This window comes from Chlorocebus sabaeus, chromosome 3, assembly GCF_047675955.1.
Source record: "Chlorocebus sabaeus isolate Y175 chromosome 3, mChlSab1.0.hap1, whole genome shotgun sequence".
NCBI lineage: Eukaryota > Metazoa > Chordata > Mammalia > Primates > Cercopithecidae > Chlorocebus > Chlorocebus sabaeus.
In genome coordinates this window covers 6,796,714-6,814,949 of record NC_132906.1, presented here as the reverse complement: position 1 = coordinate 6,814,949, position 18,236 = coordinate 6,796,714, and the positions used below count along the sequence as shown (strand labels likewise).

Here is an 18,236-nt window from a genome sequence, read left to right as displayed (position 1 = left end):
TTGTTATGTTTTTCTGTCTTTTGGTTTATGTCTTGGAATCTGAAGTGTGTCTGTTGTAGACAGTTGGATTATGTTTCTTATAGCCCATTCTGCTAGTCACCGACTTTTTATTGGGATGCTTAATTCATGTAATTTAATGTAATTACTGATAAGGTAGGCTTTACATTTGCCATTTTGCTGTTTGTTTCTATATGTCTTATTTCTTTTTTCCTCCATTTCTTCCATTTGTGTTAAATATTTTTAATATGCTATTTTAATTCCCCTATCATTTCTTTTAATTAAAATTATTTTCTTAGTGGTTATGCTGGGGCTTACAGTTAACATCCTAGTTTGTAACAGTCTAGTCCAAATGAATACCAGCTTCATTTTCACTAATGAATTAGTCAGGGATCTCTAAGGAAACAGAACCAATATATGAGAAATTGGCTGACGTGATTATGGAGTCTGAAAAATTACACATTCTGCTGTCTGCAAGCTGGCAACCCAGGGAAGTCAGTAGCATGATTCAGACCTTCTTAGTCAGAAGGTCTAGAACCAGGAGAGCCAGTGATCCCAGTCTGAGGGCAGGAGATGAGATGTCACAACTCAAGCAGGAAGGCAGGAAAATAAGGAAGGAATTTCTCCTTCCTCCACCTTCTGTTTTCTTCAGGCACTCAAAGGATTGAATGATGCAACCACATTGGGGACGGCAATCTACCTTACACTTTTCCGAGTCCACTGATTCACATGCTATTCTCAGCTAGAAACAGCCTCACAGACACACCCAGAAACAATGTTTAATCTGGATACCCCGTGGCCCACTCAGTTGACACATAAAATTTACCATCACAAGTAGTATACAAAAACTTTCATTCTCTCTCCCCTCCTGTGTGCTATTATTGTTACACAAGTTATATCTTAACACATTATTATGCCCATCAACACAGAATTATTGCTTTATATGTTTTTCTTTTAAATCAGGTAGGAGTAAAAGAATTACAGACCAAATAAAATATTTCAATACTGTACTGACGCTCTTCATTTTTCACATGAACTCGAGTTACTGTTTAGTGTCCTTTCACATCAGCCTGATGGACTTCTTTTAGTGTTTCTTGCAGGTTAAGCATGCTACCAACAAACATTTTGTTTTTACCTAGGAATGTCTTAATTTCTCTTTTGTTTTTGAAGTCTGCTGGATATAGACTTCTTGGTTGAGAGTTTCCTCTCCTTCTCTGTCTCCCCTTCCCTCAGAACTTTGAGTCTGTCATCCCACTGCTTTCTAGTCTCCATGGTTTCTGAAGAGAAATCAGCAGATACTATTGAGGATTTTTTCCTTGTGATGAGCTGTTCCTCTCTTACTGTTTTCGAGATTCCTTATCTTTGACTTTCAACACTTTTATTAGGAGGTGTCTAAGTGTGTATATCTTCTAGTTTTCCTACTTGGAGTTTATTAAGCTTCTTGGATGTGTAGATAAATGTTTTTCATCAAATTTGGGAAGATTTTGGCCGTTATTTCTTCAAATATTCTTTCTGCTCCTTTCACTCTCTCTCCTTTTGGAACTCAATATGTATATGTTTATTCTCTTAGTACTGTCCCACAAGACCATGAGGTTCTGTTTTTTTTTTCTTCTTTCCTGTTCCTCAAACTGGATAATCTCAATTAACCTATCTGCAAGTTTGCCAGTTCTTTCTTCTGATTCATTTCTGCTGTTGAACTTCTAGTAAATTCTTTTTTCTTTTTTTGAGACAGAGTTTTGCTCTTGTCACACAGGCCGGAGTGCAATGGTGCAATCTCAGCTCACTGCCACTTCTGCCTCCCGTGTTCAAGCGATTATCCTACCTCAGCCTCCCAAGTAGCTGAGATTACAGGCGTGTGCCACCACATCTGGCTAATTTTGTATTTTTAGTAGAGATGGGATTTCATCACATTAGTCAGACTGGTCTTGAACTCCTGACCCCAAGTGATCCACCTGCCTTGGCCTCCCAAAGTGCTGGGATTAAAGCACCCGGCCATGCATTCTTTTTCATTAAACTTTTTAACTCCAGAATTTCTATTTGGTTCTTTATTATGACTTAATGTTTCTTTATTGATATTTTCTTTTTGATAAGGCATCATTCTCATATTTTTCTTTAGTTCTTTAGGTATGATTTCCTTTACTTCTTTGAACATATCTAAAATAGCTGACGTAAGTTATTGTCTGATAAAGCTAATGCCTGGGCTTCCTTAGGGACAGTTTCTGTTGGCTGCTTTTTTTTTTTTTTTTTTCCTGTGACTGGGCTGTACTTGTTTCTTTGCTTGTTTCTTAATTTTGTATTGAACAGTGAACATTTTAAATAATACAGTGTGGCAACTCAGACAACTAGATTCTTCTTCCTAAGAACTTGTTGTTGTTGTTTGTTTGTTTGCTACGTGACTCTTATGAACTAATTCTGTAAAATCGCTGCTCATTTTGTGTACTGGACGGCTAATGATTGGACCAATAATTCTTTAAATGCCTGAGATTAAAAAAAAAAAATTCCCCATCTTTCATAGGGGTTCTGTGTGCATGGTGGGACACGCAACACCCTCAACACTCAGGCCACTGACAGCTCCACCTTAGCCTACACACACAGTCCTGAACATAGCTGAACCTCTGTGGATGTTTCATTCCCTGACTCTTCCTTTTAAACATTCTGGTTAGCCTTTTATTTGTCTTCAGGCAAGCACAATCTTCAGCAATTACCTCTGATTTTTTTTTTTTTTTTTTTTTTTTTTTAAAACAAATGCTAAACAAATGCCCCCAGTGAAAAGGAAGTTTGCCCTGGGTGAGCTCTGAGTCAAGTCAAGTCAAGACAGACACACAGTCATGCAGGAAGCAAGTATAGGGGGAAAAAAATAGAAGAAAAAAGACAAGCACACAATAGGGGAAGCATAGACAGGTCAGTTAATAACAGATATCTGGGAATGGGGCTTTGAAGGCTCTCCAGTCTTTGAAGGCTCTTCCAGTGTCAGCCAGCCTCCTGATTTCCACTGTGATGTGGGCTGTTGCTTTTCCAATATTCTGGGGAGGTGAGGATGGGAATAGGGTAAACTCAAATGCCACAAAGCTCTCTTTTTTTACTGGGAGTGAGCCATTTTTCTTGAACAAATGTTCTCCCAACTGCTATAATTCTTTGGCTAATTTCCAGAGTTCAGAAATGGTTGGTTCTGACAATTTCTTCCGGTGTTCTTACTGCTTTTATGGAGGAGAGACTTTTCAGATATTCTTATACTTAATTCACCATTTTCACTGACATGACTTGAACTTTTGTTTATTCCCTAGCTATTTTTATCATTTTTCTTGATTCTGAGGTGCTCACATTCTTTCAGCGTCATTAAATACCTGGCATTGTACAGTGGTTAGTATACATTGTTTTATTTTGTTCCTGCTGCACTACCACCCCCGCTACTACTAATGCTAATACTACTGACAATAATAGAGTGTGTTGTTACACCATGTGTTTCCTAGTGTGAACTAGCTCATATGCAGTCGTTATCAGGGAATGATGTCACTGTAGCATACATCAAATTAGTCCATATGTAATTTTTCCTTTATGAGGAGAGCCAGAATAGTGGGAATAGAAGAATAACTTTCAGCAGGAAAGGAAAAATCCCTATTTGGGCCTTGGCTGCTGCAAGAGCATTTTGATTTAAATATTTTAAGAAAATTAAAAACCACACCTACATGTCCAGATTCCCTCCCTCAGGAGGTGCAGCCCTCAGCCCATGGCAGGTTACACTGCCTCAGCAGCCCGGTGTCTCAGAGCTCCGCTTCCCTCTGTATGGTCTCAGCATGTGCCCACCGCAGTCTAATTAGCTGTCGCATGCTGTTCTGTTGTTTTTATTTATTTTCGATATCCTCTGTACTAGTCTCCTGCTACACTGAGTCACCTGCCTGAATAAACCAAGTCACCTCCCCCAATGCAATTTCAGTTTGTGTTCTTAAATGCTCCATTTCCAAAGATGGATAGGTTTTTGTTTTTGTGATTTCTCTTTTTTGGTGATCGCTAAGACCCTTCTAGCCCCAACGTTCTGTGATTGTGTTTCTAGGTACAAGTTTTCGGAAGAAATTCAATTTATATTTTCCCAAGGCCTAGGAAAAGAACACCATATGAATGAATTGAGTATGATACACTGGAAAGAACAGAAGCTAGAAGCCTTTGAAATCAGATCTGAGTTTGGATTATGGCTCTGCAGTTTAATAGCTGTGTGAGGTTGGCTTAGTTGGTTAAGTCTCAAGTTTCCCATTTGTTAAATGAGGATAACAGAGTAATTGTGAGGATTTAATGAAATAATATATATAAAGGTTGTTACATAAGTGATTGGCACAAATTAGGCACACCACAAATGTTGAGTTTTTCGTTTCTCTTTTAGTTCCAAGTACTTGCAGCTTGAGGGATGATGGCTCTGAGTTGTCTGTAGTCATGAGCTTTTTTCTGTCCAAGCCTGCTCTGATCTACTCATTCCCTAATAGTTTTTTTTTAAATGTAGCTGTATTGAGATGTATTTCACATATCATAAAATTCACCTATTTTATAAATTCATTAGAAATTGCCCACTTTAAATAAATTCACTTTATTTAAAGTGTGCAATTCAGTGCTATTTAGTGTATTCACAGAATTATGTGACCATCATCACAATCCAGTTTTTAGAACATTTTCAGCACGCCTGAAAGAAACCCAATACCCATTAGCAGCCATTTCCCGTTCCCCGATAATAGGTTTGGAGTGTCTACCCCAACTCTTTTTTTCCTTTAAGCCCTGTTGCAGTTTTTTGTAGAATGCATATATTATGTTAAAAGAAATGTTTGTCGTATAATCTGGGCTTTTGCCCTTATCAGTGAAAGTGTTCTTTCCAAGGTTACCTTCTAATTGCCAAGTCAACCAACACTTTTTGGTCCTTATTTTATTTGCCATTTCTGTGGCCGTTTGCACTATTGGTCACTTTTTGTTATTGTTGACACACTTGTCTCCCTGGTTAAGTTTCCACTCTTTGTCTCATAATCTCCTTCTCTCTAGTTCAATATTGTCTACTCAGCTGGTCCATCTCATTTAAATATGAGTTTTCCCAAAGGTGCTATCTATAGCCTTCCTCTTCTAATGCTGGGTGACACAATTTTTCCGTATTTTTACATGATATCATTTTAAATATTTTTCTTTAGTTCCTGTTAGCAGTTTGCAGTCTCACTGGGAATGTGAGTATACCTGTTACTTTATCTCTCTAACAACTTTAGCTTTTCCTTTTAAAAGTTATTTTTGTGTTTAATAACTATAAGATAGGCCTTATAATTATTTCGTTTGCGAAGGTGTAGAGTTGTTACCTAGACTGATTCCCAGGTCTACATTATCTGTTTGTATTTCCTCTTCAGTTCCTGTTCCTGGTTCATTTTTTCCATTGAAGATAAGCTAGTCTTGTGTAGATATTTGTGTATGATGTGATTTTGTAAATTAAATCTTTACCTGTCTTTTTAGTCATATTATTTTTATGGTCCAACTTTTGCCTCAACTTTTCTTTGAATAAAATATTTTTAAAATATATTTCGAATTAAACCTGCTTACTTGACAAAAGTAATTTTTTTCATAATCTGATTTTCAAAAATACTTGTCATGCCCTTGCAAGAGCATTCCCTGGAGTGCTATACAACAACATGAGGAGAAAACCATTTGTCCCCCTTCTTAACAAGGTGTAGAACAAACAAGAAATGAGAGAAAGGTGAATAAAGACATTTCATAGTGAATCCCTTTCAAGAACTTGAAATCCGGGATTTAAAAGAAATCTTTAGTTCAGGAGTGAAAATGTATTACTTTTATAGTTAAGCAACAACTTTTAGTTTTAACTGAATTTAATTCTGTACTTTATTGTGTTAGAAATTTTGGAGTTTTAAAAATGTTGTTGAGTGAAGGTCTGCAACCCTTGGCATAAGGTCTGTGATCACCCATCCTACCAAGCGTTACTGTAGCTTTTTACAGCCAAAGCAGGTGACATCTGTAGTTGTGGTAGGCCTCAAGTCTACATATGTCCAACTTTCCTTCACTAATCTTCTTGTGCTCCTCCCATCCTTCAAACTAGGCATTATCAGGCACTGTCCAATCAAGGTGTCCAATGGAAAGGCACTGGCCCCTTGACATCATTTTTAATATTTGTTACATAGAGCCTTTATTTAAATATTTCCTTGATTGTAAGTTTAAAAATTAAGCGTCCATCTGCTCCTTTTGTTTGCTTAAGTAAGTAGAAACAAAGAGGTTAACAGTTGTGATTACTGGGTGTTTATGTAAGTTTCCCAAGTACTTGGAATATATTCTTCAGTTTATATAGCATATCAATAATTCTATTGAAATTCTAATTTCACAAACTAGGAGGCATATTTTTCTTTCCATGTCTATCATAAAATAAATTATATGGGTCTTTCCTGTGCCTTCCTGTAAGTTGTAAAGCTTCAGATGTCTCACTACCCACTAATTAATGAGCGTGTCTTGTGTCTGTGAAGAGTGTAGAAGCATGGTGGCACAATCAAGGTCTAAGTCAGGATGCAACCACTTGTGGGAGAAGACTGCTGATTTTACTGCTGTGGTTAAACCATTTAACCTGTAAAGGGGTTATATAATCAGAATTGCAGAATAATTCTTGCAGTACAGAGATGACTATGAGGGTGTTTTCTGGTGACAAGTATATACCTGCATACAATTTTTTACTGACGTATTCTTTGAGATACATACCAAACCATTGTTCATGCTAATACCTTCTGTTCTTGATTATCTGCTCTGTGGAGCAGTAAGAACTTAGTGTGAGTGGAGATTAGGATCAGAACTATGTACTGCCTGTAGGTACTTCTAGCCTCTGGTTCTGTTTGTGTAGAAGCTGTGGCCACTCTTTTGTTGTGGTACGAGCTATTAGTCTCCCTCCCTATTTTGTTTGTTTGTTTGTTTGTTTTCACAATCATCTGGAAACCATCTGATATTCTTTTTCTAGATGTCCTGGAGCTTCTCATCGGAGAGTTGCCCTGGAGAAAAGGAAAACTAGTAGAACTCAGGCAGAGATTGAGAATGAAAATGGGCCCACTATACTAGATCCTGCAGGTACCTCATCTCCAGAAACAGACTGTTTGGGGACAGGCGCAGTGCCTGTGGAGCGGCACTTGACATCAGCGTCTCTTCCCGCGTGGAGTGAGGAGCCTGGCCTTGACAACCCTGCCTTTGAGGAGAGCGCCGGAGCTGACAGTATGTGTGCGGCAACTCCTTGTGTATTTCATCTCTGTTTCCTTTCTTCCCACTACTTGCCCAGCATGTACTTTTTTCTTCTTTAAAGAAAAATTTTAAAAATAAAAATAAAACAGAAATAAGGAAAAGAAAAGAAACTTTATTGAGATATAATTTATATACGTCATTCACCCTTTTCATTGTACAATTCCAACAGTTTGCATTTTAGAAACCAATCACAAATCTTACCCCGGAGGCGGATGGTTCTAACCCATCCCTTTTCTGTTGCAGTCTGTGAACTCCCTAGTCATTCACATGGTTATTACTGTCTGTGTGTCTGTGTTCAAAAACTTGTTTGCTTCTTGTCATAAGTCAACATCAAGAACAACACAGATGCTTTTCTGTGTCAGGTGCTGTGCTAAACATTTTATATGTATTAGCTATTTAGATGCTTGTAACATTTTAAGTTTGGGGTTTTTGTTTGTTTGTTTGTTTTTTTAAACAAGAAAACTGAGGCTTGAGAGATGAATTGGTCAAGTTTATACAACCAGTAAATGACTGGGTTTGTATTTGACTCCAAGACCATGCTTCTCACCATTATACACCTCTGGTACCAGCCACTGCTCTATAACCCACTAGGAAATTAACAGAAGGCCTGTAGTCATGGATCTTGGGCATATCATGGTAGTGGGCCCTTGATATTTCCTTTTAAAAATGATTTTCTTTTTCCAAGCTCTACTAAAAATTTGAATTTTCCCTGCTGCAACTATGCGCCTTCTTCATTTCCTACGTATCCCTTCAAGACCCACCGCTTCTTAGGAGCTTGATGTGGCTACTCTCTCAACACCTGTGCTGTTTCTATGCCACAGAGCTAGTGTTTCCTTTGTACTGCCTTGCATTATGTACAGTTGTTTCGTGGTCCAAACTTTCTCTCATCAATGAGGACTGGATGACTTTCTTTTCGTATTTCTTAATCAAATCACTGTGTTGTCCCTAGTGGTCTGATACATAGTAGCTATTTATTATTTACTGATCACTTTTTTTTTTTTTTTTGAGGCGGAGTCTCGCTGTGTCGCCCAGGCTGGAGTGCAGTGGCCGGATCTCAGCTCACTGCAAGCTCCGCCTCCCGGGTTCACGCCATTCTCCTGCCTCAAGACTCCCGAGTAGCTGGGACTACAGGCGCCCGCCACCTCGCCCGGCTAGATTTTTGTATTTTTAGTAGAGACGGGGTTTCACCGGGTTAGCCAGGATGGTCTTGATCTCCTGACCTCGTGATCCACCCGTCTCGGCCTCCCAAAGTGCTGGGATTACAGGCTTGAGCCACCGCGCCCGGCCACTGATCACTTTTAGTAGAGAAAATGTTTAGATAATCTTAACAACAGATATTTTGTCATTTTGTTTCTTATCCCGTGATACTGCTTAGCTGTTAATCATGTATTAATGTGACATATTTACCTGAAGATAATCAGAATATAAATTGTTGGTTTTGTTTTTTTTTTAACATCTGTTTTTGTCTGTCTCATTTTTAACTTGGCAGCCACACAACAGCCACTTAGTTTACCAGAAGGAGAAATCACTACGATTGAAATTCATCGGTCCAATCCTTACATTCAGTTAGGAATCAGCATTGTGGGTGGCAACGAAACACCACTGATTAACATTGTCATCCAGGAGGTCTATCGGGATGGGGTCATTGCCAGAGATGGGAGACTTCTTGCTGGAGACCAGATTCTTCAGGTATCAGTTTTAATTATTCTGTTAACTTGTGCCTTCTTGTTCTATTCTTAACACTTAAACCTTAGAAAATTGTGGTGTTTTGGAACCTAAATTATATATAGGTTAGTTTTACTGTTTCTATATGCAAAACATCAGAATTTATCTGTAATTTGTGTTGTTTTCCCATATACACAGAGCATTTTTTTCTTCCTATCTTAATTTTCAGTCCTGCATGCGATGTGGCTTGGCACATGATCTCAGGCTCGCTGAACTAGCTGGACTGTTCCTTGGGCTGGCTAGCCTCTCCCTGCTTGGACTTCTTGAACGGCTGTTCAAGGGTCACCTTCATCCGTGTTGAAATTATCATCTCATTGGTTTTATTTTACACCCAGTTTTCCCACTCATTACCTTCATTGTTGGATTTATCCTTTTCTCTACAGGTTACTAAAATCTAGAAAAGAAGGAACCGTGCAGCACTCATAATTTATACCACAGATTATAAGATAGAATTCAGAAATCTTAGTCATCTCCTATCAACTCCCTAATGCACTCTCCTCAGCAAACACTATAACTCTGCATTTTCAGTAATCTCCTTCGCTCCCCTTACTGGTTGCCCTTTCAGAAGATGATCTTTAAGAAGAAACAGGTATTCTCCAAAAATAACTAGCGTGGGACAAGATATTTTATTAGAGGGCAAGTTGAGATGAGGGGAGGAGGATGGTAAGAGTTCTACGACACCAGAGTTGATGTTAATACTGGCCTGGACTATTTTCATCATACAAAGGTGATAATAATTGAAGCTTAAAAATGGATAACTTCTAGGAGAGAGAAGAAATATTCATGAACAAGAAAAAATGTCTCCTGTCAACCTAAGCACAGGGATTCCTCTCTCTCCTTGGGTTTGTGGTTCAGTCCTTCACCATGACCTGTTGATATCTACCCACTACTTCCATTTTGCTGCCACTTCTTGAGTCTAGGACTTCTCTACTTCATATCTAATTTAGTAGAATACCCCATCATATACTTCTGCCTCCCAACTCTTCTCCCTTAAATTTGAAATAATCGCTGCCAGGTGAATACATCAGTAACCCTGCTTGCCTTGCAAAGATTCAGCTAGAAGGTCAAGTCCAGACTGATTAATAGTCAGGGTCCTCCGTGGTCTCTTCTACAACCCGTCTTCTTAATCTCAACTCTTCATTTCAGGCACACCAGCTCATTCATTTCTCACAGCGTTCTAGGCACTGTACTAGTTGCTGGTGGTACATTTCAGAGCAAAATACTGACCTGTCCTCATGGAACATACAATCCAGTGGAAGAGCCAGACATAGCAATCTTCTTCCTTTCCTGCAAACACCTTATTCCCACATCGCAGCCTGTCCTCATCTCATGCGCCAGTTTGTTCACCTTCATCCTTAAAGCTTTTTGTTCATTCTCCCCCATACTGATTCCTCCTACCTTAGTTATTATTGACATTCATCACTTTTCTCTTCATCACTTGGCACGTGCTCAGTTACAGTGAATTGTTTGAACATTTTATGCATGTAGGCATGATCTAAGGTAATTGCAACCACCCTAATGGTACAGATGATGATACAGATTTCTCATAGCTTGTAATAAGTGCTCAGAAAATACTTGCTGAGTCAATAAAAGAGTGAATTTGAATAGAACATGCTGTTGGGAATAGCCATCTCCTTTATTAGAATGAAAACTTGGTTAGGATTTTTAGTTCTTGAAAAGAAATCTCTAGACTTGGGTCTGGGGGAGGCTACAAAGGCAGCCAGGATTGTGACCCTACTAGGGATTCTTGGGTTTGGTTTCCACTCCCACTTGTATGCTGCTTTTCATGGTGTATTATTCCTGAAAATAATTAACATCAAGCCCAAAACCCTTCCTTCATTACCCCTAGCGTGGCTGAGACAGACTGAACTTTCAAACAGTGTTTTTTTTTTTTTTAGCCAAATACTTAGACATAATAGAGGAATACAGGAATATAACTAATCCAGCTTATATAAAATCAGATTCCTGATCCAGTCATAGCTACCTATTTAGTTATCCTAGCTGCATTTTGTGATATTAGTACTCTAGCTGCACAGGCTGGCACAACTTGTAGGACCCCTTGTATTATGTACGTCCTAGCTCCTGACTTGATTTTGCAGAGAGGGACTCTTATTATCATTTCCCAGATTCGTCCTCCCAGACATCTTGACACTTTGGCAATCAGGACCAGGAAAGGCAGATAGTCCTTTTCTGCAGCCCACTGAGTGCTCTTTGACTCTCCCTCTTCTGGCCTTTTTAGCTGAAATGTAAATGTACACTTATTTTTGTGTTTTGCTACTAGCCCAGTATTGTTACCATATTTATACATTTTTCATTCTCTTTTTTAATTTTCAAAGTAAAAACAAATGTTTTTATTTATATTTCTTTGACTATAACTGAGATTCATTTAAGTTTTTTTACTAATACATTTCATCAGTGGGCTCTTTTCTATTTTAGAGAATGGTTCATTAACACAACTGAATCTTTAGACCTCAAAAGATTATAATTATCTGAAATTATCAACCGTGTTTTTGGGAATTAATTCAGAGTTATAAAGTCTACATTGTAGAAATTCCACTGCATTATTACTGTTTACGGTAACCTGTATACTAATAACTCCACTAATGGCAATCTTACATCTAGTTTAATGATTCAAATTGATAAGAAAGGTCTGAGCACATAACCTGATTAATGCATTCACAAAGGGTCTCTCCTATTATAGGCCCTGACTTCTGATTGGCTTTTAACTGGTGTGTTGGAGCCAATACATAAAGCCACTCCCCTTTCCCACATGTGGACTAGTTATGGTTATTCAAAAGTAAACACTTGGAAGAAGGCCTCTTTGGTTACCTCCAACTTTGTATAAGCTGAATAAATATAACACAGTGAGCCAGTTTGAAAATTTTGAAGAGGCAGTAAGATGGTTCATTTGCAGACTAGAGAGCTAGCTTGCATTTTCATTTTTGCAGACCATATGCATAAGCAGTGTGTGTGGCTTTGGTGGTTTTCCCATATTTATATATACTTATTTATATACACAAACGTTATTAAATAGCCTCTTTGAAAAGAAGAACCATATGCCCTCAGAGCCTTTTGCTACTCTTAGAGTTTCATATGCAGCCTCTTTGAGCAGTTTTGAAGAAAAAAAATACTGCTATTATAAATTACCTCAATATCATTATTAATAAAAGTAATATAACTTAGAACATTATTAAGAATAAGTATTTTCAGTTTAATGAAGTCATCAGTAATGTAGGCATTTTCAGTTCTGAAGGAAAATAATTACAGCTGTTTGTATTGATTAAAAAAACACATTTAGCTCAAAAATGAGATAGTTTGCTATGTTGATGTTATTTTTACGAAATCTAGAAACAATATTTTGTTTGCTTTATCTGAATTTCACCGGCAACCATGCATTCCTGGAGGAAAAATATTTTTCCAGTTGTAGAATATTCCCCAGCCTGCTTCACAAAGATGTGATGAGGCTGCATGTTTACACATGGCTGGATTTTAGCCAGACATTTTGTAAAGTCATCTGTGATATGTGTGATATGTCTGAATGTAAGATAGAAAAATGTGAACCTACAGGTAGGGTAGCTTTTTAGCTAAATAGCTGGAAATGGTGGTTTAACTAATGTATTTGTGTCTGCCTGGATTTTTAGAAGCTGCTTTCTAAATATAATAGAACTTCAGAAGTTCCATTTGACCTTGTATTATTCAATACTTTTACCAAGGACTTGGATGACTACCAAATTCATAAATGTTGCAGACTTGGGAGAAAGCAAGTTTGTGTGTGACATCTATGCTTTTGGTGATTGAATTCTGAAAGATGTTAATAGGTCAAAATCAACAAAATTCAAAATAGTAGTATTTACAACTCTCAATCCTAAGTAAATAGGAAGAGGGGAGTCTTGCCTAATGTGGATTTGTGTGAAAAAGATTTAAGAATTTTAGGTGATCATAAGCACCTAACTCAGAGCCTGTCATATAACAGATGGTCAGAGGATGTTGGTTTCATCTCAGACCTATTCAGAGAAGAACTCTAATTGTGGTAAATGCTAAGAATCATGCTCATCTCCTGTAACTAAAGAAATAATTGAAGTTAGGTGTATTTTCTAAGTGCTGTTACATATCCAAGGATCAGTCACTATACTTTTTTCAAGGTTATAAAGGTGGATACATAAATGTTATATGAGTATTGAATAATGCATTAGATATACATTCTATTTTACTTTTAATGGTAAAAGCTGTAATGACTTTTGCACCAGCCTAATACTTGTGTGCTGAGGAATTAGAGTGAAATTACAATTAACCTGGTTTTCTTTCAAGTAAAAGTCACTTATCTAAAATAAGGTTGTATACCTGGAATGTGCTACTTTTCTTAAAATAACAATTTATTTTCTCTAGCTTAAGTGTATTTAATTTGGTAAAAGCAAATTTGTAATCTAGTAAAACTTAAATTTGTGTTCCACTAGAATTAGTATTTATTTCATTAGCACTTGCCACATGTTGATCTGTTCATTCTCATTCTGATCCCATGAAGTAAAACACATTTTACAGATGAGAAGACTCATCTAGACAAGTTCTATAATTTGCCTAAGGTTATCAGTTACTAAATGATAGTACCTAGGACTCTAATTCAAGACTGTCATTAAAGCCCGTGATCCTAGCTACTATTCTCTCCTTGATGCTAGTCATTGTAAGTTAATATTAGAAACTCTATTTTTAAATGTTTTTAATGTGGTTTTCTTTGTAAATAATGATTGTATAGCATTCTCACCATACTTAGCACTCTCACAATACTTAGTTTCCCTTGGAAATGTTACATAAACGTTCCAACAAATTGGAAAAATGAAAGGTTGTCACAGTTTGGTCACAATTCTTTTTTTCTAGGTCAACAACTACAATATCAGCAACGTGTCCCATAACTATGCCAGAGCTGTCCTTTCCCAGCCGTGCAACATGCTGCATCTTACTGTGCTTCGAGAGAGGCGCTTTGGCAACCGAGCACACAACCATTCTGATAGTAACTCTCCGCGAGAAGAGATTTTCCAAGTGGTTCTTCACAAACGGGACTCTGGTGAACAGCTTGGCATTAAATTGGTGCGAAGGACAGATGAGCCAGGGGTTTTTATTCTTGACCTGCTGGAAGGGGGGTTGGCTGCGCAGGACGGCAGGCTCTGCAGCAATGACCGAGTGCTGGCCATCAATGGGCACGACCTGAAGCATGGAACTCCGGAGCTTGCTGCCCAGATTATTCAGGTAAACCCTCTGGGCCTTCATTCCAAAGGCTTGGCCGAAATGATCATATAGCAGTATTTGTTTTCGTTGGCCAATAACATCAGAATTCAGGGGACATTTTATATTTCATTAGAAAATCAGGTATGGCTACCTGAATTCTTTAAAATCCACACTAGTATAGCTTCATTGGAGCTAGTCTTTTCTAAAAACTGTATCCCTGTGAACTTTGGGGATGATTATTTACAGAGCGGAGGCTCTACTGTTTCCTATTCATTTCTCATTTGGGTCCTGGGTTCTATTATTAAGCCAGATGTAGCAGATGGTAGTGTCCACCTTTTAGAAGTGAGGAAAGGGAGGCTTAAAAGAGCTGTGATTCCCAAGGATCTGACTTACCTGGTCTCTTAACTCCCTGTCAGGATCTACATAAATAGGGGAAGAGTAACTCTTACCTCGGTAGTGCTTTGTTGTTGTTTTTAAGGAATTCACGGTGTTTAAAATACGTGATAAAATTTGTCCTCATAGCATCTTTGTGACGTAAGTAAGGATAGTCATTATTAGAGGAGGAACATGTTTTTCACAAAAGCATGAAGACAGATAAGTTAGAAAGTCCTCCAGACAAGATCTACACGTTCTGCAACATGCCATAGCATTTAATGGTATGAGCAACTTCCACAGTAATAAGGATGCAACAAAGAGATGTTTTCCTTAAAGTCAGCAAAACAAAACACTGTAAAGGGAACCAAGAATTATGTAATTGAGCATCAGGAAGTAGGGCAGGCCGATAGTCATTGAAAAATGTGTTTACAACACGGAAATAACAATGAAAATTTAAGACTATAAGAAAACCCTGGTCTCAACCCTCTTTAATGTATTGAGAGGAGATTCTGATATTGGTGTAATTTCATAGACTTGAGGTTTAAAGAAACTGGATGCCTTAAAATTTCCTCAGATCAAAGGCAACATGAGGACCCGTGTCTGTGGGTATCAGCCAGCAGCTGCACCACTAAAACCCAGCTCACCTTGAAAGAGCGGAGATTGGTGGGAGGGAGGGGAGAAAGGAGGAGGAGGAAGAAGAAAGCTAATAGAGTTGTAGCATTTGTTTGAGTGAAAGAGTCAAGTGAGAGGCCGGATCAATAAGACAGAAAATAATAGATAGACTATATGTATTTCAGGCAACGTTTAAATTATCTAATCTAGTTCATTCATTTGGATGATTCTAACTAAATTTCTAACCAAAATGTGAAAAAAAATATAGATACACAGGTAGAAAATATATTTTAAATTGTCCATGATCATATTTTATATTTGGATGTTATAGTTTCATCGTATTTTGTGCTATAATTTTCTCCAAATAATGGAAAACTGAAGTTGCTCAATTTGTTTCCTTTTGAAAATAAGTAAAAGCCTTATTGTTTTTGGATTTAAAAAAATAACATATACCCCATGTATTAAAAGGAGACCAATAGTAAATGATTTTAGTAAGGCATTAAACTTGTTTCTCACTTATTTTCTAATGTAAGAATTGAAAGTAAAGTGATTTCTTAACATTATTGACTATAATCGTGGGAGAGGTCTCCACTTTGTACCATGATTTCTTTAAAGCAGGCTATCATATTTTCCTATAGGAATTACAGTAGAATGGCATTGTGGTCATGACCAAGAGTCAGCATCAAATAAATTAGACTTATACTTTAAAAGGAAGTATTAAATAACTTGTAAAAATGTAACCAATGTAAACGTATGTTCAAAATATAATAGCTAACAAGCCTCTAAATTTAAAACGATAGTCATGAACCTCTAAAATAATTTAACATTTGAGATGTGTGTGTCACATTCATACACATGCTATATATATATACACACACATACATTCAAAGTCTTGTTATGCAGGATTTCTGTAGTCATTCTTTTCAAGAATGTTGATGCTGATGTCCTATTTTTGACTCAGACCTATAGCAGCAGAAACAAAGCTGTGCAGAATATCATTATTATTTCGGAATTAGCCACCATGGAAATTTATTTCAGAAGTCACAATGGACTTTAATCAAGTTTCGAAGCAGTTCTTCCTTTTATTTTCTTTCCTTTGCTCTGTCTTGCAAAGGCCAACCTTGAAGATGCAAAGAAGTATTACAAGAAAAGTTACCAGTCATGGGGAGATAAGAACCCAGGCAGTGTGACCACTTTGCCTTGGTCATTTTGGAGGTGGAGTTGCAGAGGGCATGCCCAAGATTTTTTGTGTGTATGCGCTTCAACTGCAGCAGTTTTAAGATATTAGCTAATGAAACAAACTCATTCCTCTTACCACCAGATACTTATGGTCACTGCCCAGATGACGCCCTGGTACCGTGATTGGGAAGTGCATTGAAAGTTACACTGTGTAATCTTTAAAATGACAAACATCATTAGTCACTTGTGGTAATGTATTTGTGTTTTCTCCAGGCCAGTGGGGAGAGAGTGAATTTAACAATTGCTAGACCAGGGAAACCCCAGGCTGGTAACACCGTTAGAGAAGTGGGAAATCATAGCAGCAGCAGCCAGCACCACACACCACCACCGTATTACAGCAGACCAAGCTCACATAAGGTGAGGATTTTTATTTTATGCCACCATCAAAGGATCATCGTTACAAGCTGGCAAGATTTCAATGAAGGTTTTTTGTGTGTCAGTCATACCTCAATAAAATAGTTTTTTAAAAAAAGATTCAAATGAGGGTTGTTATTCTGTTGAAAAATATAGGTGTTTGGAATGTGAAATGTATATGTTTTGCTACCTTGGAGAGTGACTGCGTTGTTCCTTAGAACTAGAGATAGTTGCTTGGAGGGGAAGTTTCCTTTGCCAGGTGATAAACGAGAAGCATGAAATCTTCTACTTGTTTAATCCTACTTGAAGGTGGAATTTATCTTGGGTTGCTTATTTAAATGTAAGAGTTAGTTATTGAAAAAACATAATGAAGACAAGATTGATAAATGGATACTTGGTAATTGAGCCTGTTGCCTACAGAACCAGAATTAGATATGTGAAGATTAAACATATGAATCATGAATTTTGATAGGTACATATATAGCATATTTACATATTTGATAGGTACATATATAGCATATTTCTTTTTATGTTAAAGCTTAGAGGAATATTACCCCAAATCATTTAAAATTCCCATATGTTAAGCTTTGTTACTCTTTCTTCAGAATCAGTATTTCCCTAGTTTTATAATGTATTCAACCTCAGCTGAGAATTTTGATGCTACCTCACTTTCAGTCCAAATGCTACCTCACTTTCAGTCCAGAAATCTAAAAGGATGGTACTTTAGCATTCTTGATATAATTTACTTTATTTGATCCTTCATTTGAACTCTTAACTTCCAGTGGGCCAGGAGTTTTAAAACAATGATGCGAATGATCCTTACCCAATTATGTGAAAGTAAAAGCTAAATGGGAGCTACCAGAGTAATTCTCCTTAAGTAAAATTAAATTGCTTTACTAAGCAAAAACTTTTTTGTTGTCACCTGAAAGTACAACATTTGAGTGAGTAATTAGCTTTGGAGTCCGTCTCTGGTACCCTAAGAAAGCATAGCTTCTAGACACAGTATTTTTGGCCCATCAGGTTTATATGGTTTTCTGAGCTTAAGTTCTGTACAGACTTGTCACTGGTCTTTGGTTTAGTTAATACTTAAAAGAAATTATAATCACAGACTTCATTCTCATTTCTGAGCAAAACTCAAAATGTATGAAGGAAGCCTATAATTGGCCTTTAAATAATGACTGTGGAAAAGGAGTAATTGTTTTAAATAGGAATTTTTGAATAGGCGTTGTTTCATATACCTAGTCCTTGTTTTACAAGTTTTGTATACATATAAAACTATAATATAAGGTACAAGTTGGTAATTGAATCTTTTATGTTATTGAATTTTATAATTTGAGATATGGGTATATATAACAATATTATAGTTTTAAGAGAGTTTGAAAAACTGTAATTAATAATTCCAGTATTCATATAGCAAACTGTCCTTAATTTGTTTTGGGCACATGTATTTTTCTGTTATAACTCTGCTA

The 18,236-nt window shown here is 37.2% G+C and overlaps 1 protein-coding gene across 2 annotated transcripts in view; it reads left to right on the top strand.

Annotated features, from left to right (window-relative positions):
• Positions 1–18,236, top strand: part of LNX2 (ligand of numb-protein X 2) — a 74,509-nt gene that overhangs the window by 44,061 nt on the left and 12,212 nt on the right. For both annotated transcript variants that reach the window (XM_008021802.3, XM_073013061.1), the window contains 4 exons: positions 6,968–7,215; positions 8,732–8,931; positions 13,840–14,208; positions 16,627–16,770. In XM_008021802.3, the coding sequence (XP_008019993.2) occupies positions 6,968–7,215; positions 8,732–8,931; positions 13,840–14,208; positions 16,627–16,770 (961 nt within the window). The remainder of the gene's footprint in view (positions 1–6,967; positions 7,216–8,731; positions 8,932–13,839; positions 14,209–16,626; positions 16,771–18,236) is intronic.